Genomic DNA, 21866 nt, shown 5'->3' with positions numbered 1-21866 from the left:
AAAACAAATGCTAAATAACTGAACATCAAGTTGAAAAATTTCTCTGCATTTACTAATTCTGCTGCCTTTCTTAATACATTTTTGTGTCAGAGATTTTATAACATAATTAATATCAATGAAATTAGTCACCTGATAATTATTTTAAAAGATACACAAACCCAATGAGCATTTTTGAGTCCTCATAGAATGTAATGTCTAATTTTACCAAATATTTCCCCCAAAATCCTCCTGGGATTTGTGTCTGTATGTATGTGTATATATATTTCATATACTAAAGGGGTAGATACTGTAGAAAGTTGAATTTTAATTGACAAAAGTGATTTTAACTTGATGCCAAGACAGTTTTTTAAAAGATTATTAGGTACCTTATGAAAAAGTTCTGACTTTCTAAATAAAATATAGCACATATCCTTATGTAGACAGTAAAGTTTACATGGTACTTGTCTAAAGCTTGAGCACTACTCAAGCTCATATAATTACTACAGAGCCCTTTTCATTTGCTTTGCTAGTGTTACGGAGGTACTTCAAACTCAGAACTTCTTTATTTTTGCTAAAGATTAATTTGAAAAATGATCGACAATGTTGCCATGAAACATTATTTGGTGCAGAACTTGAGTTAATCAGAACATTTATGAGATTATATATTTTTCTTATAGAAGGAGTTTTATATTGAAAATGAATAGCAAACTTCAATTGTAGGTCGAAATTGTTTTTTAATAAATTATATTCTTTTTTTTTTTTTTTTTAAGAAAAGCCTTAGTAATGGAAAATAGGCCATGCTTAGAAGTTAATTATTTAAAGAATCTTGTTTTCGTATGCTTTTCTTCTGACATGTAAAAGGCAGTGTATGTTGGAAGGTTAATTATTTTAAGATTTTTATTGGTTGGTATCTAATAATGAATATCTTTATTGAATAACCTGATAAAAGATTTTAGTAAATTTTTCAGTGGTACTAAAAATATAGGTAGAAAAATATTTTAATTTATGTAATATTTTTATGTCTATAAGAATGTATCGCTCTAAAATTATAACTATACAGAACACGTTTTTCTTTTTTATAATCTGCCAACTAATATAAAAATGAATATGTAATAAGATTCCCTAAATAGTACTAGACTTATCAGGGTGATCACTTCATAAGGTCTACAAATGTCTAATCACTGTGTTGTACACTTGAAACAAATAGGATATTGTATGTCAACTGTGACTGAAAAATTTTAAAATACATATTTTAAAAACTCAATGAAATTGAAATATCAAAGGAAAAAAGATTCTCTATATAAAAAATAGTATACCAATATCCTAAATACTTATCCTGGATTATTAGGTTTTCATTTAAAATTATTAGTCTTTTATCTGTTGACTCTGGGATATAGGTTTCGATTCATGTTTTAATCTGGATGTAGCACTGTCCACTAATTATATTCAAATCCTGCATTCCATGGCTCAGTAAAGCTGTTTTGCATTTAACTTTAAATATTAAATAAGCAAAGTATATTTGGACATTGGTAGCTAAAGGCTTTATAAATGAGAAAATATAAATAAGAAAATTTTTGTCATCTTACATTTTTATGAATCTAAAGATTGTAAAACTTTTCATTACTTTTTTTTTCAGATTGCAGCGTAAATTCTTGGATCTAGGTGCTTTAATTTTGAATAATTGACACTTCTCAGGACATTCAGTGATCTTTATTTTAAAATAGCGCACAAGTATTCTGATGTTACTAAATTCATTTTTCATGTGACGTTCATTTCTGTAGAGTTTTGTGGTTAATAATCACTGTGCATACCCTTAAATAGTCACAGGTTCATTTGCATGAGATACGTGAAAGTTGTGTCTTGAAATAAAACGCTCAAATCCAGGATTTATTATTGTATGTTTGGAATGCTTACTTTTTTAACCTCCTGATTCCCACATTTCTAGAGCCATTCAAAATTACCTACTGTTTAAATTGTGCCTCCTTCTAAAGATGTAACTGTCGAGCAGTTTTTTAAAGAGAGAATATAAGTAGCTATAATTTATACATTCTTATACATTTGTATGTATATGAAATCTGATTTTCCAATCTAGAATATAGTTGGGGTATATTTCTCCCATCCCCACTTTGAGAAAAAGTGTGCCATTTAGTAAATATGAAATCTGATATATATATGAAATCTGATTTTCCAATCTAGAATATAGTTGGGGTATATTTCTCCCATCCCCACTTTGAGAAAAAGTGTGCCATTTAGTAAATATGCAGTGAGCCCCAATTAAATTTTTCCTACTATGTTTTTGTTATTATCTAGTAGTCAGTATATTAAGTCAAAAGACAAGAGAGATGGTAAAATATTGCCTGCAGAAGCTGTGATATGATCTGTAGTGACTGGGATGGCTGTTGAAATCTTGGTAATAAGCATACTCAGAAATGAGGATTTTTTTGACCAAAATAAACTGAAAAAAATGATGTTTAAATATACTGAGTAATAATTCCTTATGGTATAATAAAACAACTGGTGTCAACAAACACGTATAAAAGCTTTTTATGGAATTTGACTATCCATGGTTTATTGGCTTTCAGTTTTATGAGGTTTTGAATGATTTTCCTCTTTTCAATTAAACCCATCCTTTTCCTCCATTATCTTTTAGTTCTTAAGACAGAAGAACAAGATAAGTCTATATTGTGTATGTGTGTTTATATATTATGTATCTGTATATAATATGTTAATAGGTTTTGTTAGTAAAATTGTACTAAGATGTGTTGGCATTTCAGTGTACACATACACAATTGTGTGATTATGTGTATACTCTGAAGGACGGTTTTGATTGTTGAAATATACCTGATTTGAATATTTGATTCAATACAGTTCTTATAGTTTTATTTGTCAATTTTTCATTAAAATAATGTATGTCTTACAAATGGAAAGATGTAAAGTGCTGTGTAATTTTGTTTGACCAGCTTACTATTTTGTTTTACAAGCTTAAGTTAACATCATTCTTAATGTATCTTGCATATTGTATCACTGTTAAATATTTTTCTACTTTTGTAATGATCTGTGTTTGAATTAAACTTCTAAAATTATAAAAATCATTAAAACCCCATTTTTGTTATATAAATCCAAAATATTAACTATAGGCTAAATAAATACATTTTGAAATATTAATTTTAAAGTTGCTATTTGACATTTTTCCTTATAGCTATCACAAGATGAATGCAGAGGCACATTATACAAATACAGACCTGAAGAAGTAGATATCGATGTAAGTATTAGTATGCTGTGTATTGACAGGACTCTGTCATATTCTCTGCCAAACACTAAATAAGCCTGACAAAAATTCCTCCTCCTCCCCTTCCTTTTTCACTTAGATTCCATTAAATGCGTACTCCTTAATTTATTCTCTGTCCGTCTTCACCCCCATAATTAACAGTTGAAAGTATTAAGAATCACTTAAATGAAAGTAAAAGAGTTTTGTGAAAAGTTATGCAAGACTGGAGACAAAATAAAATAGTCTGTCTTCTAGAGAAAGTGTTAGCCTCTAGAAATTCTATCATTCCTTTTAAAATTAAATTTAGTTTTTAATCACATTTTAGATTGCTGACTTGCTGCGCAGTTTTACTTACTTATATGTCATTCTTACCTCATTTCCCCCGGTTTTATTCCATTTGTTCCTCTTTGCATATTTCAATATCCACTAGTCCCCCCTTATACGTGGTTTCGCTTTGTACGGTTTTAGTTACTCACAGTCAGTTCCTGTCAAAATGTTAAATGGAAAATGGAAAATTTCAGAAATAAACAATTCATAAGTTTTAAATTGCATGCTGATCTGAGTATCATGGTGAATTTTCATGCCTTCCCGCTCCATCCCACTTGGGATGTTAATCACATTGTGGGTGCTTCCTGCCTATTGGTCACTTAGTAGCCATGTAGGTTATCAGATCGATTATCAGGGTATCACAGTGTTTGTGTTCAAGTAACCTTTATTTTATTTAATAATGGCCCCAAAGTGCAAGTACTAAAGCAGGTAATTCAGATATGCCAAAGAGACACCATAAAGCGCATGTATGTATAAGAAAAAACAGTATATATTGGGTTTGGTACTGTCTGTGGTTAAAGGCATCTATTGGGCATCTTGGAGCAATATGACCCACAGATAAGGGGGGACTACTGCATTCCATTTGATGTAGCTTGAGTTTCATTGTCTAACAAAGATAAAGTAGTTACTTTAATAGATAAAAAGACAAAGAAAGTGAAATGTCATGTTTCTTGCTTTCTTGTTACGCAGTAAAGCTTGGGCATATTTATGGTTTGTCCAGGGTTTTTATTTTCAGATATGTGTAGAACTGGTTTATTGTAGTATTGAAATTTTGTTAGAGTACTCTATTATATTGTCATAATTTTAAAAATTGGGGTAGTACCAAGAGTAAAACTATTGAAAGTAATTTTTCTCCACTAGCAATATTTTTATTTGTATTACAATTAGAAGCAATCTTTTGTTTATATTCTTTTCTAAGAATATAAGAACATATTTAAAAAAATATAAAATAGAATCCAGTTGGTATTTTAATTAAGTGCTATGTATATCATTTAACCTATCCAGCAGTTCATAGGGAAAAAAAATCTTAACCTCATTGAAATGATTTGTTGAAAGCATATGAGACTGCTAAGAATTTTTTGAATTACATAGGTTAAATAATATGGTTGAAATGGTTTTTCATTTTACATGCATGTTTTTTAAGCATTCTATCTTTATAAGATATATTTAAATTTTTATATTACTCAATGAAATAAAGATTGGCCTAATTAGGTATTCTAAATGTGTTTTCTTGTTTTAACTACCTCTAGTTACAGGAATGATGACTACCTACCTCCAATTACAGGAAAAATAAAAAATTGCTAATAAAAGACATCTTCTCTTATCACCTAGGCCAAGTTAAGCCGTCTATGTGAACAAGATAAAGTGGTACATGCTCTGGAAGAGAAACTTCAGCAGCTCCACAAGGAGAAAGTAGGACAATTATGTTTATTATTAACTACAATTGATGTTACTTTATATGATTATTATCAAGACACTGATAACTAAAGTAAAAAAGAATTAATTTGATGATGCAGAACATTAAATGTAATTATTTTTTATTATAATAGTATACGCTTGAGCAAGCTTTGCTGTCAGCCAGCCAAGAGATAGAAATGAACGCAGATAACCCAGCAGCCATTCAGACCGTGGTGTTACAGAGGGATGATTTACAAAATGGACTGCTTAGTACATGTCGAGAGCTCTCTCGAGCCACTGCTGTGAGTACATATTTTTTTCATAGTAAGAGTCACTGAAATATCATACAGTTCTCTTTTTAATTTAATTTATATTCATATTTAATTGGACTGTTTTTAAGATTGTTCTCTATTATAACAAGAAATTAATTTGTTAATAATATCAAAAATAAAGGATGATCTATTTCTCTAGGCATTTTGTTTTTTGTGAAATAGTTTTACAAAAGAGATAAATACTCCTGTTTATGTATCATACAAATGAAAAATTCTTAAGATACGTTAAAATTTATCACATTGAGAAAATATTTTGTGGATTTTAGGGGAATTAGAATAATTTTGGGAAGGTGGTAATTAGATTCACTTAACCAACCATTTCATAAACTGTACCTGTGAAATGCTTTTAAGAAGCCATCAACATTCCATTTCATAGCTGCAGTGCGATCTAAGTATAGATGATAGGTTCGAATAAGAAATATGATTAGCAGAACCTTTTAACCCATAGTTATGTCACTTTATGAAAGGTATCTTGGGATTACCAAGTCTAAAAGTCTTAGTCAGAGTTTATAAATTAAGTGTTTTATAAGTTTAAACAGTCTGCTTTAGGTCCTATGATGTAGTCATCTTCTAAACATAGTAAGAGCACCTACCCAACAGCCTTTTGAAAGAGAAATCCCTGCAAAAGCCACCTGTTAAAGAAAGCTGCTCATGCACGCTCGCCTATACCTTCAGTGGGCTCTTTAGGGAGCAGCTACCTTTTAAGAAGATCTATAGCTTAAGTAAGAGAGGTCTTTCCAAGCTGGCAGCATACCGGAATCTCAACATGGCTTCAGTTCTGAATAACATTAAAATAACATTCCAAACAAAAGCTATTTTTAAAGGAATATGTCATAGTTTTAGATAAATCAAAACTTAGATTTTATGATTCTTTAAATACCTATGTTTAATATACCTATTCTTGGTTTAAAATGACCTCATTTAGTCTCTTAATTACACTGTAATGTTTATAGGTTTTTAAAAATATTTAATATCCTTTTAATTGTCATCTAGAAATCAGAACCATATCTTGTTCATCTTTGTGGCTCTAGCATTCAGTACTACAGGATGTGCACTAAAAATTTGATGAATGATTGAACTGAATGATGCAGATCTAACCATAGTCCTGAAGACTTAGATCTACATGGAATTTTATAATGTAGTCATAAAGAAAATATATGCACCTGAAATGTTGTTTACAAAGAAGTAGTCAGTTAATCAGTGATAGGTGGGATTTGACTAGGAAGAAAGAGGAAATAAGAGGTGGTCCGTACAGGACAAAATGGCTTGAAACACAGCACAGAGATGACAGTATTGGAAACATGTCTGGAGAAGCAGGAAGTAGAACTGACTAACTGACTGACTAACTGGCTTAGGGGATTAGGAATATGAAATTAAAAAGTGAAAATGGCATTAATCCAAGCTAATGAAAAAATTGATATCCCTGTGACAACCTGAGTCAAATCAAAATTTAGTTGGAAACTATTTTATGATTGGTGTCTGTTTTAGAAAATTCTAGGGATGTAAAGTGTTCATTGGGTTTAATAACTTAAATCTCATTTGTAGGCTTAGAATTTGCTCCATCTCAAGGTTAACTCCAGCCTTGAAAGTTTACTAAAAATGTTTTAATAGAAATTAATCATCTCAGAGTACCCCATTTTCTAGTTGGTATTCTATATAATCACTTTCCTGTGTTTTTTTCCCCTTGCCTTCAGCATTATTCAGTGATCATTACAAACCCTCAATATGTTCTTCTAAGACATGTCTTACTACATAGAATACAAGCTATGTTATTTGTGCCTTTATGTAAACTTATTCATATTTGCATTTTAAGGCTGCAGATGATACATAACATCACACTGGGCATATGGTGGGCACTCAATTGATGCTGATTATATTTAAATCTGATTAAACATTTGTGCCAGCAGAATCTCAAAGGAGTCCTCTGATTCTTTCACAGTTGATGCAGGGCCTTGGTTCAAATCCAAATTCTGAGGTAGAAAAGATTCGATAACATAAGAGGTATAACGTTAAAGCTTCCATACATCAAAGCTTTGATTTTAGAAAACATCCTCTCACCTGGTTGTCCACTAAAGTACATAAAACTAGATTGACACAAGGTAAAGATGTAAAGCAGTCTTCCTTTTATGTTTTATTTAATTCTTGAAACTACATCTCCTCTTCATAAAAAGAGCCACCCAACAAACATACGCTTTAAGCACATAGTGCCTTTGTGTTCTCTCCTTGCCTCTGCGTTGTTTTATTTAAGCCTGATTAGTAAGAAAAATTAACAGTTACCCCTTGAAATTTTCAGTGGGTCCCTGTCTTAGTTTGGGTTTTCAAAATAGAGCTTGAGATTAGAAACTGGGTTCCAAAGGTTTATTTGGGAGATGATTCCAGGAAGCAGAAGTAAGGGAGGGTGTAGAGTGAGACAGGGAGGGAGAAAGGCCAGTAAAGGTTTCACTACTGAGTTTGGTTACCACTGTGGGCAGCAGGAATTTGATCCCACTGGGGACTCTGAGAAAATAGCAGAATGATTCAGAATTTCCCACTGAAAGGCTGGGAGGCTGGAGTATCTGTCTATCACTCATTCATTGAGATTGCCCCTGGGTCCTTAATTCATCCATACTTCCAAACTGCATTGGCGAGCTTATCATGAGACACTTGGCATGCATGGAGCTCTACCATAGGTCCTTGAAATCAGGTGGGCAAAGCCAGGTGGTGTGGAGCTCCATAAACGTCTGCTACAGTCTCTTTTTGGGGAATTTACATTAGGCCTTATCTCTAAATGTAAAGGATATATTCTTATGTTTTTTTTTTTCAGCTCCACAAGTGCTTTTATTCTTCCCAACAACTCAAGAAGACAGATAAAGCAGATATCATTCACATATTATAGATGAGAATTTGTGACTCATCTAATAATAGCAGAAAAATACATTTGTATTTCTGCATTTTTCACATACATTGTCTGGTTTGATCCTTAAGAAAATGCTGTGCAAAATAAATGTAATTATTATCTCCATTTTATTTTCATTTTTATTACCTCTCCTGTACAGATGAAGAAACTGAGATTCATGGAGGTTAAATGACTTGCCAAGGTGACATAACGAATAACAGAGTCAACACCTAAATCAAGGACTTAATTCTAGGGCTTCTGTACTTTCTAGTCCATTTCACCATGTGGTCATGTGTACTTTCTTGGAAGCAAATATATATTACTGAAAATCTAAAATTGGAATTTCAACCACTAGAAAGCAGGTGTAAAGGCTCCCAATCATCCTGAATCATGCTAGTAGATGGCTTCTGCATTTATCCATAATAGCCATGTAAAATAATACCAATATGAAATAACAGTAATAATCATGAATATTTCTAGAGCAGTTATTGGGTATAGAGTCTCATTATAAGTGCTTTACATGCACTTATCCACATAATAACCCCTTGATATGTTTACTATTGCTACTATGTTAAAAAAGTGGAAGACTGAAAAAATAAATTTATTTTTAAAAATGGAAAACTGAGACACAGGGATTGTCCAGAGTTACACAGTGAATAAGTAGGCTAGGATAGACTTCCATTAAACTTATTTGTGTTCTGAACTGGATTCTAAATAGGAGGGCCTTGAGTAAACAGAGATTTTAAACTACAATGGATAAACTAGGTTTAGGATTATAAACTTAAATAGACAGGCAAGCAGGACAGGTGAACTACATTGGGGAGAAGCTTACACTAAATGTCTTCATGTACTCATTCTCAGTGTAATAAAGAACTACTGAGAATTATGGTTACAACAAAGTATAATTTTTTTACAGTAGATCTGTCAACATCCATGAATTGTCATGGAATATGCTTTGGAAGATTTTAAAGTGGTTTTTAAATACCCTAGTTATTTCATGATTACAAAATAACATCCCCCCAAAAAGAGGCAGCCAGATGTGATATGCCTCCTGATGCTCTGCACTAGGAAGTACCCAACAACATTTAAGAGATATTTTTACATCCCCCCCCCCCCCCCCCCCCCCCCCCCCCCCCGAAATCAAATCTGAATCTCAGCAAGCCTCCATATCTAACTACGGGTTTATAGGAAATACAGGCTACAGAAGATGATGGAATGCCATAGGAATTCAGTTAGCAAAATCTAGAGTAACAGAAATCGTACAGAACAAGTGACCCATTCTCCTCTACAAATAAGTAGCAAGCAAATGGGGGAAAAGTGTTGTTACAATTAAAAATATTTCTTGAAAGATTACATACTGATGATTTAAAAAAATGATTTCTCTTATTTTTCATTTTGGTTTCTTTAGAAACACATACTGATGTGTTTATAGATGAAATAATAATGATGCTTGGTGTTTGCTTAAAATAATCCCACAGAGATAGAACATGGGTGCTATACATGAAAACCAGATTGGCCATGTATTGATAACTGTCAAAATCGGATGATAGATTCAAGAGATGGAATATAGTTTTGTTTCAAAGAGATAACAGAAGAAACTAAAAATATGAGTTAAAGATCATAAGTAGCCAAAAATTTAAAAATGTATATAGCCAAAAAAGTAGAATTACTGTAATTGTTACCATAAACTAGAATTCTAAAACATAGGTAACTCTATAGCCATGGCTGATTTAGTCGATCCTCATTTTATACAGTTTGGATTTGGTTACTCTTAAAATTTTTTTTAGGTTTAGAAAAGCCAGTATAGTCATTATTAGTTAGTAAAGTGTTTCATAAATAGTGATTTTTATTTGAGATGTAGTTATATGATAAGGCAAGCATAAAATCATAAAAGACAGATATCCTTTTTGAAAAACGATTTAAATAACTAAGCCCATTTTTCAAATCTGTGCCAGAAAAATCTCTATATCCTGAAGGTGACAATGAAATCAGATTGATTTTATTTTTGATTCATCTCAAAAATCAACTGCTTCTAATACCTAGTTGACAGAACTGTTATGGTTGGATGGTAATGACCAATATATTAACATTTTTTTGTGTGCCTAGTTCTCATAATAGTAAACTTAAATATTACAATGCTTTTTAACTCTCCAAGACTTCATAGTGAACATTAATCTGTAATATTTAAAACTGAAAAGAGTTGTTTGAAGTTTACTTTAAGCTAATAAAAAATCATACTACATCTGTACTATTGCCCTTTCTCCATTTTGAAACTGAAAATCTGTCAATTACCACATCTTAAATTAAAACTCAGACACTAATCGAGAGGCAAACCGGAAGTAAACCAGTCTCTATTAGCTCTAAACATAATGTAATAATTATTTACTTATTTAAGTATATTTTATAACTATTCCTTCTGGGTTTTATAAGTTGTTATAAATTACCATTGATTCTGGATAAGAAAAGGAAAGTTCTTATTACATTAAAAATTTGAAAACTAATCATTAGTTCTAATCCTTTCTTAACTGTTATAACTCTGTAGTTAGGTATTAAAATCCTTATTGATCTTTTTGGTACTGTGAGATTTCACTGCATCTGAATGTTGCAGACCTATTCGAAGTTTGTTTTCCTGCACAGTGGCCAAGTCTTGTCTCAGTACAGAGCATAGAGAAGTAACCACTATTAAAATTTCTTTGTTCCATGCCCTAAATTTAGACTGTCATTTTTTAAAAAGTTTTCTGTCATCCCTATAACAATCCTACATATTTTTTTAACATGCTCTTGAGGAGAGTACACAGATTAAGTACACAGATGTGGCTGACATTCATATCAAGACACTGAATTTTACGAGCATGCCAGAGGCTCCCCTCCGAGTGACTGCCTTCTCCCCAAAACGCCATTACCTGACTTAAACTATATATTAGCTTTGTCTGTTTTTGAATTTTATGAAAGTGTGATCATAGAGTATATACTCTTTGGCTTCTTTTAATATGGTGAAGTTTATCCATGGGGTTGCGGACTGCAAGAGTTCAGTGTTTTTACTTACGGCATAAACTCTCCACATTTTATTGAAAGCACTGTTTCTTGACTTGTGCCTATGATAGTAAGATATCTGTATGTTTGAAAGTCATTACACCTTTTAATTGCCTTAGTGTACCTATACATTCTTAACATAAAATAGCAAGCTTATATTTAAAGATTTTAATATTGTACTTATATAATCCACTAAATTCTTGAATGAAATACTCATCCAGGTGTTGGGAAGAAACTGATGTTATGCCAGTCCTGCCCCTTTTCTTGCCATCTTGTGTTGACTTGTGTTCTGCCCACCCATAATCATGTTTGAGGAGCAGAGAAGTAAAGGCAGAAATGGGGGAGGCCCAGCAGGATTAGTGAGACTTAGGACAAATGACACAGTGCAATGGCAGGACTTTCCAGGCTGGGAAAATTAAAAGTGTATTGATTCTTCACCCCTAAAATATTGATAAAGTAATCTCTAGCTCTCAATCTCTGTTTCTCCTATGTTTCTGTAAGAAAAACAAAGATTCCCACCCTCTGAAAATGTTCTTATATGTAGATGCCTCTACAGAACCTTTGGGCCCACCCTAACTCTGGCTTTTCTAGGAGAAGTTAGGTGTTAGTTTGGCAATGCTATCTTCCTTAATTGCTAGGCTACCATTGGGTCTTGTTATCCTCATTTTACCCTCTCTGAAGCCTTCAAAGGCCACAATTTAAATTTGCAGTTTTTGTGATGTGCACAAGTTAGAAGATGAATAGAAACAATTTTTACTAAAGGAGATTAATATCCTTATTTATCCAAATAGAAACACTTTGCTGAATCCAAGTAAGGATTCTAATATTTACACAATATAAATGAGATAAAAATCTTTAATACTTTATCACTTTGCTTTTTTAAAATTTAATTAATTGTGAAATCTCCTCAATAGACTCCTTAAACTATCTATATAATACAGAGATGATTTTTAAAAAACCTCCAGTAGTTTATCTCTTCTTTTTTAAGAATATAATTCATTGTAAATCCTGCTTAAGGAGAATCTTAAATTTTAAAAGCAGTTATACCAAGTGGCAAAATTTTAACACTTTAATTTTTTAAATTATGCACCTCGAGCAATTTTTTCATTGCATAAGTTTGATCTCAGAAGCTAAAGCAGGGTCGGGCCTGGTTAGTACTTGGATGAGAGACCAACTAGGAAGACTAGGTACTGTAGGCATTTTAAAAAATAATAATAACTCATTAAAAGAGAACCTCTAAGAACTTGAGGTATTGCTGTTTGTTTGTTTGTTTTTACTAAGATGATTTTAAGTAACCTTTCTTCTGCACTACTACCCTCTTTCCTTATCCCCTAGACTATTGCTGTTGTTAAACTGACATTTCCCCGGGGAGCTTGTTCAGAGCAATGGAAGGCAAGAAATTCCTGGTCATGGGAGGTTCTTAGATAAGAGTTGCTAATTCATTTTACAACAGGATTCAGTAAATACTTGTTGGTTGTGTTACATGTGCCCGCACCACAATAGATACTGGCGATGAAATAGTAATCAAATATAGTCCCTGCCCTTAGTTTATCAATTTATTGACTTCATACCACTCTCTGAAATGTCTGAAGAGTAACTACAACCCATAGATAAGTACCTATACCCCAGCAGAATAGCATTCCTGAAGCAAAATATAATGACGATATATTTTTGAGCGCTTGTTCAATAGATAACAGGTGGTTAAAGACTTAAGTATGAAAAACCTCTATGAGTTTAGGGTTTTGGAGATGATGTTTTTTCCCAACAGAAAAGTATAGGCGGGTAGTCTATATTGACTCTCAGTGAGCAGGATTCACTGACTAGTTAGCTGAATTAGGTTTATGACATTACTATAAATTTACCTAAGTAAAGACATGTCAGGCTACTGCTATTACTGAAAATCCCACATGCTAAAATGCAACCTATTTAGTATTTTTATTCATGGAGGAATTTTTATCGGGGCATACAAGAAAATGCTTCAAACAGTAAAGGAAAATGAATTAGAAAAGTTTTTATTTTGCTCAATATAAACCACATAATAATTGAGGTGATAATGACATAAAAGTACATTTTCTTGATAAAAGTAAGTAAAGCTTTTTGATTTTAGGAACTGGAACGAGCATGGAGAGAATATGATAAGTTAGAATATGATGTAACCATTACCAGGAACCAGATGCAAGAGCAGCTAGATCACCTTGGTGAAGTTCAGGTACTAAAGTGTAATGTTTTCACATTGTTTAAACAGATTTTGACTGGTACTGTACAACCAAAGTAGCCCCTCTCTCATTGTTTAAAAGCTCTTTATTCTGTTGGGTACATGGTATGAGTCCTGTGGTGTTCTGTGCTCTTAGCTAACTATATGTCACTTGGTATTGAGGTATTGAATTATATGGATTTTCCAAATAATGGATATTTTATCTTTTTAAAAAATTTATTCTTATTCATGCTATATTAAATGCCTCTTTATTCTATTATATTTAGTCTATTATTTTGACTGATATATTATTAGATAAGGGAAAATACAGCACCATTTGGAATAAAGAATCCAGTTTTGTAAACAGGCAGAAATGGGATCAAGTTCCAGGTGTTAGTTTTCTTATCTTAAAGTGTTGCTGTGAAAAATGGAGATAATATGTTTAAGGAAATTTGTAAAGTTACTTAACGCTGTGGCCCTATGTAAATTTGATCATTTGCATTAGAAGCCCAGTGGACTCAATAAACAAATTAATACAACATATAAAAAGCTAGTTAAGTTGACTCGTAGAAGATCAACTGTCCTCTGGCTGTGTTGTCCAATATAGAAGCCACTGATGCACTTAAAATGTTGCTGGTGTAACTGAGAAACTGGATTTTTTATTGTACTTCATTTTAATTGTCTAAATTTAAGTATCCAAATGTGGTCATGACTAAAGTCACACTAAGATACAATAGAAAAAAAACTGTAAAATAGAAACAAAGGGTCAGCAAACTTTCTGTAAAAAGCAGATACTGATTTTTTTTTCATGATCACTTATTTATTTTCCATACAAAGATATTGAATATTTTTGATGGTGCAAGTATATACATACACTCTGTCACAGAATCTCAGGTGCTTTTGGCTTTTTTATAACCCCTTAAAAATGTAAAAAATCTGTTCTTAGTTTTCAGGCCAGAGTACTCTGCCAACCCTGATTTAACCTAACAAAACATATTCATCGTGACATAAGAGAAGACTTGAATAAAAGGGAAAGTGTAATCATATATCATGTTCATCAATGGCCCGATTTAACACTATCACAATGAAAAGTCTTCATATAAGCTCAGTTCTATTTCAACCAAATTTCCAGAACTTTCTGAAAAAAATTAACAAAATAATTCTAATATATTTAAGACCACAAGAAGTTGAAATTTTTTTAAAAAATAACTAGACGGTGTACTCTATAAGAAGTAGCATTGCACGTGTGACCTTAGACCAGTTACATAACAACTCTGTGCCTCAGTTTGCACACCCGTATAATGAAAATAATAATACCAACCACTACTGGCTTATAATGATTAAATGTGTTGATATTTTTGAAGCACTTAGAAAAGTATCAAGCACAGAAAACATATGGTTTGTTATATAAGTGAACAATGAAGACAACATAGACAATCTTAAAAGATGACATACCAGGAACAAGTATCTTGAACTAAAATTCAATGAGTTATTATCTAGATTTGCAAAGAATTTTTTTTTAGTTTAGAGAAACAGTACATTAGCAAAATGAACAAAGAACGTAGGTAGTTTTAATTCATAAAAAGTAAAACATTGCTAACAAGTGTTTGAATATTGTTCAAAGTCACAATTAACTAGAGAAATGCAAAATAGAACAAAAATGAGATTTTCATTATACGTCTTTCATATAGGTGAAAAGATGTATATATTTTTTTAATTATTGTAAGAGTAATCCATAGTCTGTATAGACTATGCAAGTGTCTGATTTTTAGAGTTGATCTTCTCTCCCTGTAAGTCTGTTATCAATCAGTATTCACATCTCTGGGCTGTCATCATGTTGGGTGTGTGTTAGTATTTCCTTTTACTTTGATACTTTCATCCTATGGCTCAGAAAACTGGATACCTAAGATTGTGCAGTGCCTTTTTGAGGCAGTGTTGGTACATAGCCCTTATGTGCATAGACTTTGAAAACATATTTCAACCCCTCAGAGGGCTTTTTATCTTGCTAATAAAATACTGATTGTATTCTAATATCTACAGTTGTCAAAAACTGATAGTCAATGAAAAAGATTTTTTTCTAGCTAATGTGATGGCTTTATACTTTGTTGCCTATTTTTTTATAAATTTACATTCCTAAAAATTATATTTGTTGATATCTAAGTTTCAGAGTCATAGAAGTTCAATTACAATCTTACTGAAAATCAATATGGTCTTATTTTGGTTTCCGTTAGAGTATTTAGCCTGAGGGCATGAAATGGGATATTAGAAGTAAGAAAATGGATATAACTTAGAATAGAATAAAAATGGCAATGATAAATTTAGATTCCAAAATTGAAAATTAGTCCTGCAAATATATTTAACTCCGTGAGTCAAAACTCTTCTAAATATATTTTATTGTCTTTTTCTTTTCTTTTTTTGGCATGTCCTTTATGTTCTAGAACTTGGAAATTGGTATACTTTCCATTTCTTTTTTCCCCTAAAAATTTTTTTTTAATTTGGTTTTTGTAAGTTTCTGTTTTGTTCTATTTTCCTTTCGTTCTGGTTTTCCATTTTTTGTCCCTTCTGTTCAGTATTCCTTCCTGGCATTATAAATAACACAAGGCAAAGCTTATTGAGAAGTTGTGAAATAGTATACCTGAGGCTGAAAATTTTTTTTTTTGTCTCTCTGTTTTATCTCTTTTATCATTGCCACTGAAGTTCAGAAATTTTGAGAATATATTAGATATTTTCAAAATTTAATCCACTGCAATTCTGGGTTTTTAAATATATAATTAGTGGAATTTCTAACTTTAGTGACTTTTTTTTCTTGTTTGTGGTCTATTTTTACTAATAGACTGAATCAGCAGGAATTCAGCGTGCACAGATTCAGAAAGAACTTTGGAGAATTCAAGATGTCATGGAAGGATTGAGTAAGCACAAACAGCAAAGAGGCACTACAGAAACAGGTAAGGCAACTTATTGTATTTTATTCTGCAGTAATTGACCATAATATTATATCTAAAATGGAATGACACACAGAATTGGGTTACTTCTGGTATTTTAATGGATTTTGCTGTCAGAAAACAGTTACTCTTCTTTTTAGCATTGAATTGGTACACAAGTTTAATAAAGTAAAAAGCAAAAGTTATGCCAACTTCATCCACTCAAAAATAAATCATAGTTTTATATGTATTATAATTATAAGCACACATACAGGATTTTGATTTTAGGAGTTTTTCCCCCCTAAAACAAAAAATGGAATCATAGTATACCTGTTTCCTTAACTATAATACAGTAATAGCTGTGTTAAGAATTCATTGTATAGATGAACTATAATTTATCTATCCACTCTGTGTGGATGAACATGTTTTCAGGTTTGGGGACTTGTTTGGGTTTGTTTTGTTTTGTTTTGTTTTGTTTTCCCTGTCATAAGCCATTCTATAATGAACATTATTGTGTATGTAACTAAACACACATGCTAGTACTTAATGTATTCCAAGAAATGGGAAATGAGCACATATTTTCCATTTTGATAGACACAGTCAAATCGTCCTCCTAAAAGACTATAACAAAATGTACTTACACTGATAAATGTTTGAGAAAACCCATTTCCCTATACTCTTACTTAAACTAGTTGTTTTAATTTATATTTTTTAATGTAATTGGGTTCAAATTCTGAAAACAATAAATGAGGGATTAAAAACTGAAGACTTTATAATACATGAAATGAAATTATTGCTTTTTTTCTATATATTTAGAAAGATATATTTAGTATAAGTTGTTTTATTTTTTTAACAGGTATGGCAGTATCAAAGTCTTTCTCAACAGTTAAGTCCAAAAATGAGGTAAGTTTGGATTGTTTGTCCAACTATAAATTGTTTTAAATGTTTGAAACATGAATTAGAGTTGTCTTCTCTACTCATAACAAAATGTTTTCTAAGTATATTTAAGTTATTGTTTTAATCTTGCAATTTCACCGGTTCAGTAATTTGGTACTTCTAACAAATGCGATTTTTTTTTCCCTTTTCTTAATGCAAAAAAAAAAAAAAATGAATTTTTTTAATCTGTGTTAGAACATTAACATTGTCATGCTTTTGCTAATGTAAGTTATTTGAATATTATTGTTTCTTATATTTGGTAAAAATTTGTGGGATAATTAAGTTGGTTGTGTGTCATGCATACCATAAAAAAATTACAACTGCAAAGAGATACTGTCAATCTAATTGAAAGCATTTGTGGTCTTGAATTTTGTAGAAAATCCAATCAAAAAGAAATGTTTTTTCTCCTAAAAATTGCAAAACAAAAACAAATAGCCAGTGAGATTTTCAAATTAATTTTTTTCTCCTATTTTTAAAATGGAATACTGTAGTTTTATACATCCGTTTTGATGTTGAGCTTCAGAGTAAAGCTAACCTGTGTGTTACAAAAAAAGTTAGATACAACTTTATTTAAAACCCAGTTATTGGCCATTAAACATTTTTGGTTTTACTTTTCAATATGAAACTTTTGGCTTGGCAGTGTCCCTTTATGTTAAAGCTAATTTAAGGTTAACTTACCGTTGCAAAGAATTTAGATATCCTTAATTCAATATGCTTATCTAAATAAGGTGACTATTCTACAATCTTTAGGAAGAGGAAGTAGTCCCACCTCGTCCTCCACTTCCTCGGTCCTATGACTTTACAGAGCAGCCTCCCATAATCCCCCCTCTGCCCAGTGATAGCAGCTCCTTGCTCTGTTATAGCAGGGGCCCAGTCCATCTGCCTGAAGAAAAGAAGATTCATCAAGTTCAAGGATATACAAGAAATGGATCTCACTGTGTAAGTGGCTACAATAGCCACAGAATAGTCAATCATACATGCCCTCTCATTTTTAAAAGTGAATTTATTTTACATTCAGACTTGTTTTTATTATAACATCACTTTTAGCCAGTGCTTTTTTGTTTATCATGTTATCATTTTGTTTTTCCTGTTTTGATTTTACCATTTCATTTTTTAATTTCGCAATTTTAATAATCTTTCATAATTTCATATTTTCCATAAATGTCATTAAATGGTTACTTTTCATTTGTATAAGGAGTCATATTTTAAATATACCATTTCAGGATATCAGAGGCAAAATGAAATCTTTAGATCAGAAAGAAGCAAGAAGAAAAGTAAGATAGTTACTAGGAATGATAGCGAATTGGAATGTGATCAGTTCAGTCTAGGAAAACTTAGAGAATGTGATCTTTGCCAAAGAGACGTTACTCATGAAAACTGGAAATAATAGGTTTGAGGCAAAACAAATAATGTAAAATGTAATGAGCAAGGGGAGAATAGGGTTAAAAGAAATGGGGCTGAGTTAATATTATGTAATTATTTTCAGACCTCAGTTATACTATGATAAAAATGTTCTAATGACTTTGTCCCTAGGAGGAATAATCTTAATTTTGAAACCAAAACATTTACCGGTTTAAAATACTTCAAATTCTTTTTTTTCTACCTTAGTTGTAACATATATCAATTGTGTTATCCCCAAGTTAGCTGACTGAGGCTTTTAATTTTTAGAGCTTGATTTGAGTCTTTAGAGGTAAACATTTTAAAAGAAACTTTTAGCAATTTTTTTTTTTGTAATTACATATCTTCTTTTCAAGGGTCCAGATTATAGACTCTACAAGAGTGAACCAGAGTTAACAACAGTGGCAGAAGTTGATGAATCTAATGGAGAAGAAAAAACAGAACCTGTTTCAGAAATGGAAACTTCAGTTAAAGGTCAGCATTTGGGATATATTTTAGCTCTGTGTTTAAACTGAATAAGTTCAGTTTACATGTTAACCCAATATATTTTCCTTCTTTTCTTTACAGGGTTGTGGTGGGGATATATGATCTATTAAGTATATTAAATTTTATAATTAATTTTTTAACATCATCTGTTAATCTGTAGAACTTTATTTCTAAATCTAACCCTAAATTTGTCTGGTAGTATCATTGTCTGGCTTCTTAGGTAGAATACCTAATGGAAGGTACTTCATTTTCCCTTGCTCTTTTTGAATAAGAAATTTGCATTTGCATTTTAAAGTCCTCAGAAATCGAATATGTCAAAAGAACCAATGTTGTGTGAGATGGTCTCTCGAACTTATTGCTGTTTTAATTTCTAGGTTCCCACTTTCCTGTTGGAGTAGTCCCTCCAAGAACAAAATCACCAACACCTGAATCTTCAACAATAGCCTCATATGTAACCTTAAGGAAAACTAAGAAGATAATGGATTCAAGAACGGTATTAATTTCTAGAAGGATTCTCAAACCTATTTATTTATTTTTTATATGTTTCTATTTTTAGTGTTTTATCAAAAAAATTTACATTGTCTATGACAAAATTTAGTTATCTTTTTAAAAAATTATATTCAAGGAATTAGCACCTCAGAGAACAGACCTACTTAATACATAATTTAGGTTTCCTTTGATCGGCCTTGACTGCAGGCTTCATCCACAGTTTGTGGAACCTATTCTCAGATAGCGTTGTGGGATTTTTAAACAGAGAGACAGGACACCGAGGCTGTAAGCAGGAAGCAGTGTTTATTGATGCTGGCACCAGCTCAGCAGATTCTTATCCAAAGGCTGAACCCCAGTTGTAACATGGAGGGCAGTTTTATACAATCTTGTACTTCTGCATTCCTACAGATAAGGCAAACTTTGATTGGCTGCCAAACTATAAGGAAACCGGCTTAATCATTTAAGCAGGTTTTCGGACTGCCATGTCAGTCGGGGAAGGGACGAGGGGGCACAGTCAGGAACGAACTTGTTCGAGCAGGAAGTGGCCAGGCAGGGTCAGGCTGCCACAATAGCTTCCTTGTATTACATCTCCTGACATTTCTAAGATTGTCCTTGATGAGAGTGATAGACGTGTCCTGTGGTTACCCATGTTAATGGAATCCCAAGCTAGGCTGAATTTGCATGGCCCTTCAGCTTTGGTAGACTTGGAGTTTGCCAAACATCCAGTTACTCTAGGAAGTTTGAATTGGGTTTGGGAAATAAATCCTGTATTTCACACTTCCATCTGAGATCCATTTAATTCAAACTGGCTCTAAACCAGTCTAATCTTGCACTTCAGGGTACTTCCCTCTCTTTGTACCAAATAGTCTTAGAATTTTGAGCTGCAAAAGAACTTACACAGTTCAGACCAGAGGACACAGAGAAACATATGGATTCTATTCTATGCTCTAATCTGTAGCTCCTAAAATATGTTTAATCGTTAAAAGTTCTATTATATAAAATAAGCTAAAATTTTCTTATAACTAATTATTGAATTTTTTTTGTTTGTTTTTTGGATCTTATACCAATATCGTGTTACATTTTTAGTGAGAAAGTAAGAATTGGTTGTTTAATGTGACATTTTTTTTTAAACCTTCATTATGAACCGTAAAAATGAGCTGTGTATACAATGTTTTCAAATATAACCCTCTGATTTATGGAAAATATATCCATAGGTTTATTATTGATCATCAACCAAGGATAGTTTTTCTACTAGTCTTTCACAGTACATATGTTACTTAAAAACATGACATTTTCATTAAAATAAATCACTGCTTTTTAGAAGCTGTGTTCCCTTTTTGTCCTAATTTGAATTTTAATACAATTTCCTATTTCAGGGCCATGGGGTAGGATCATTCCAGAGCTATCATACCTTTGTGGGGTTTTTTTGTTTTTTTTTTTAATTCCCTCACTAGTTTCTCTTCTTTCTCTCCTACCTCTCCTCTTTTCTCTTCCCATCATTGACCATGCATCACCAGTTACCAGTTAAGGATAAAATAGCATTTCTGGTGTTATCTAAATGATATTCGAAACCTCCACTTTTGATTCTGAAGACAAAAGAAATGCATTTTAGGAGATTTTTTATTCCAGCATACTTTCAGAAGTTATTCAGTGTCTTTGTGTTTATATGTTTATTTTTAATTTAAAGGAGAGACCAAGAAGTGCAGTGGATCAGCTCTGTTTAGCTGAAAGTACTCGACCTAGGATGACGGTGGAAGAACAAATGGAAAGAATAAGGAGACATCAGCAAGCCTGCTTAAGGGAAAAGAAAAAAGGATTAAATGTTATTGGTGCTTTAGACCAGTCACCTTTACAAAGTCCTTCAAGTTTAAAGGATAATTTATTCAGGATTACCCAGGTATATCAATTGCATTTAATCATTCTTGTGTGAAAATCTAATATCACTTGAATCTTAGAATCATAGTTACATATTTTATGGGTTTTCAGATAACTACAAGATGAATAGTTATTTTATATTATTTAACTTTTATAATAATAAGTAAGCTAAGACAGCTTAGGAAAATGAAAATTGCTCCTTTCCCCCTTTGTGGACTTAATCTCCTCTACTGTAAATCAGATAATGATTCAGCTTTCCCTATCTACTTCACAGAGATACTGAAAAGATAAAAGTGCTTTTAGCAAATATAAAATGCCTTGCAGGCTACCAAGATAGTCCCTAATTCCCCTCCCA

The 21866-nt window shown here is 32.0% G+C and overlaps 1 protein-coding gene across 1 annotated transcript in view; it reads left to right on the top strand.

The window, feature by feature from the left end:
• PLEKHA5 (pleckstrin homology domain containing A5) overlaps positions 1–21866 on the top strand; it is a 193079-nt gene that overhangs the window by 163897 nt on the left and 7316 nt on the right. The window contains exons 16-25 of the mRNA XM_023538246.1: positions 3179–3241; positions 4907–4987; positions 5125–5274; positions 13320–13421; positions 16240–16351; positions 17184–17230; positions 18014–18202; positions 19018–19135; positions 19522–19640; positions 21324–21533. Of these exons, the coding sequence (XP_023394014.1) occupies positions 3179–3241; positions 4907–4987; positions 5125–5274; positions 13320–13421; positions 16240–16351; positions 17184–17230; positions 18014–18202; positions 19018–19135; positions 19522–19640; positions 21324–21533 (1191 nt within the window). The remainder of the gene's footprint in view (positions 1–3178; positions 3242–4906; positions 4988–5124; positions 5275–13319; positions 13422–16239; positions 16352–17183; positions 17231–18013; positions 18203–19017; positions 19136–19521; positions 19641–21323; positions 21534–21866) is intronic.

The sequence above is a fragment of the Pteropus vampyrus genome, unplaced genomic scaffold, assembly GCF_000151845.1.
Source record: "Pteropus vampyrus isolate Shadow unplaced genomic scaffold, Pvam_2.0 Scaffold216, whole genome shotgun sequence".
Classification (NCBI taxonomy): Eukaryota; Metazoa; Chordata; class Mammalia; order Chiroptera; family Pteropodidae; genus Pteropus; species Pteropus vampyrus.
The sequence above is the reverse complement of the archived record's forward strand: the minus strand, read 5'-3'. Positions and strand labels throughout refer to the sequence as shown.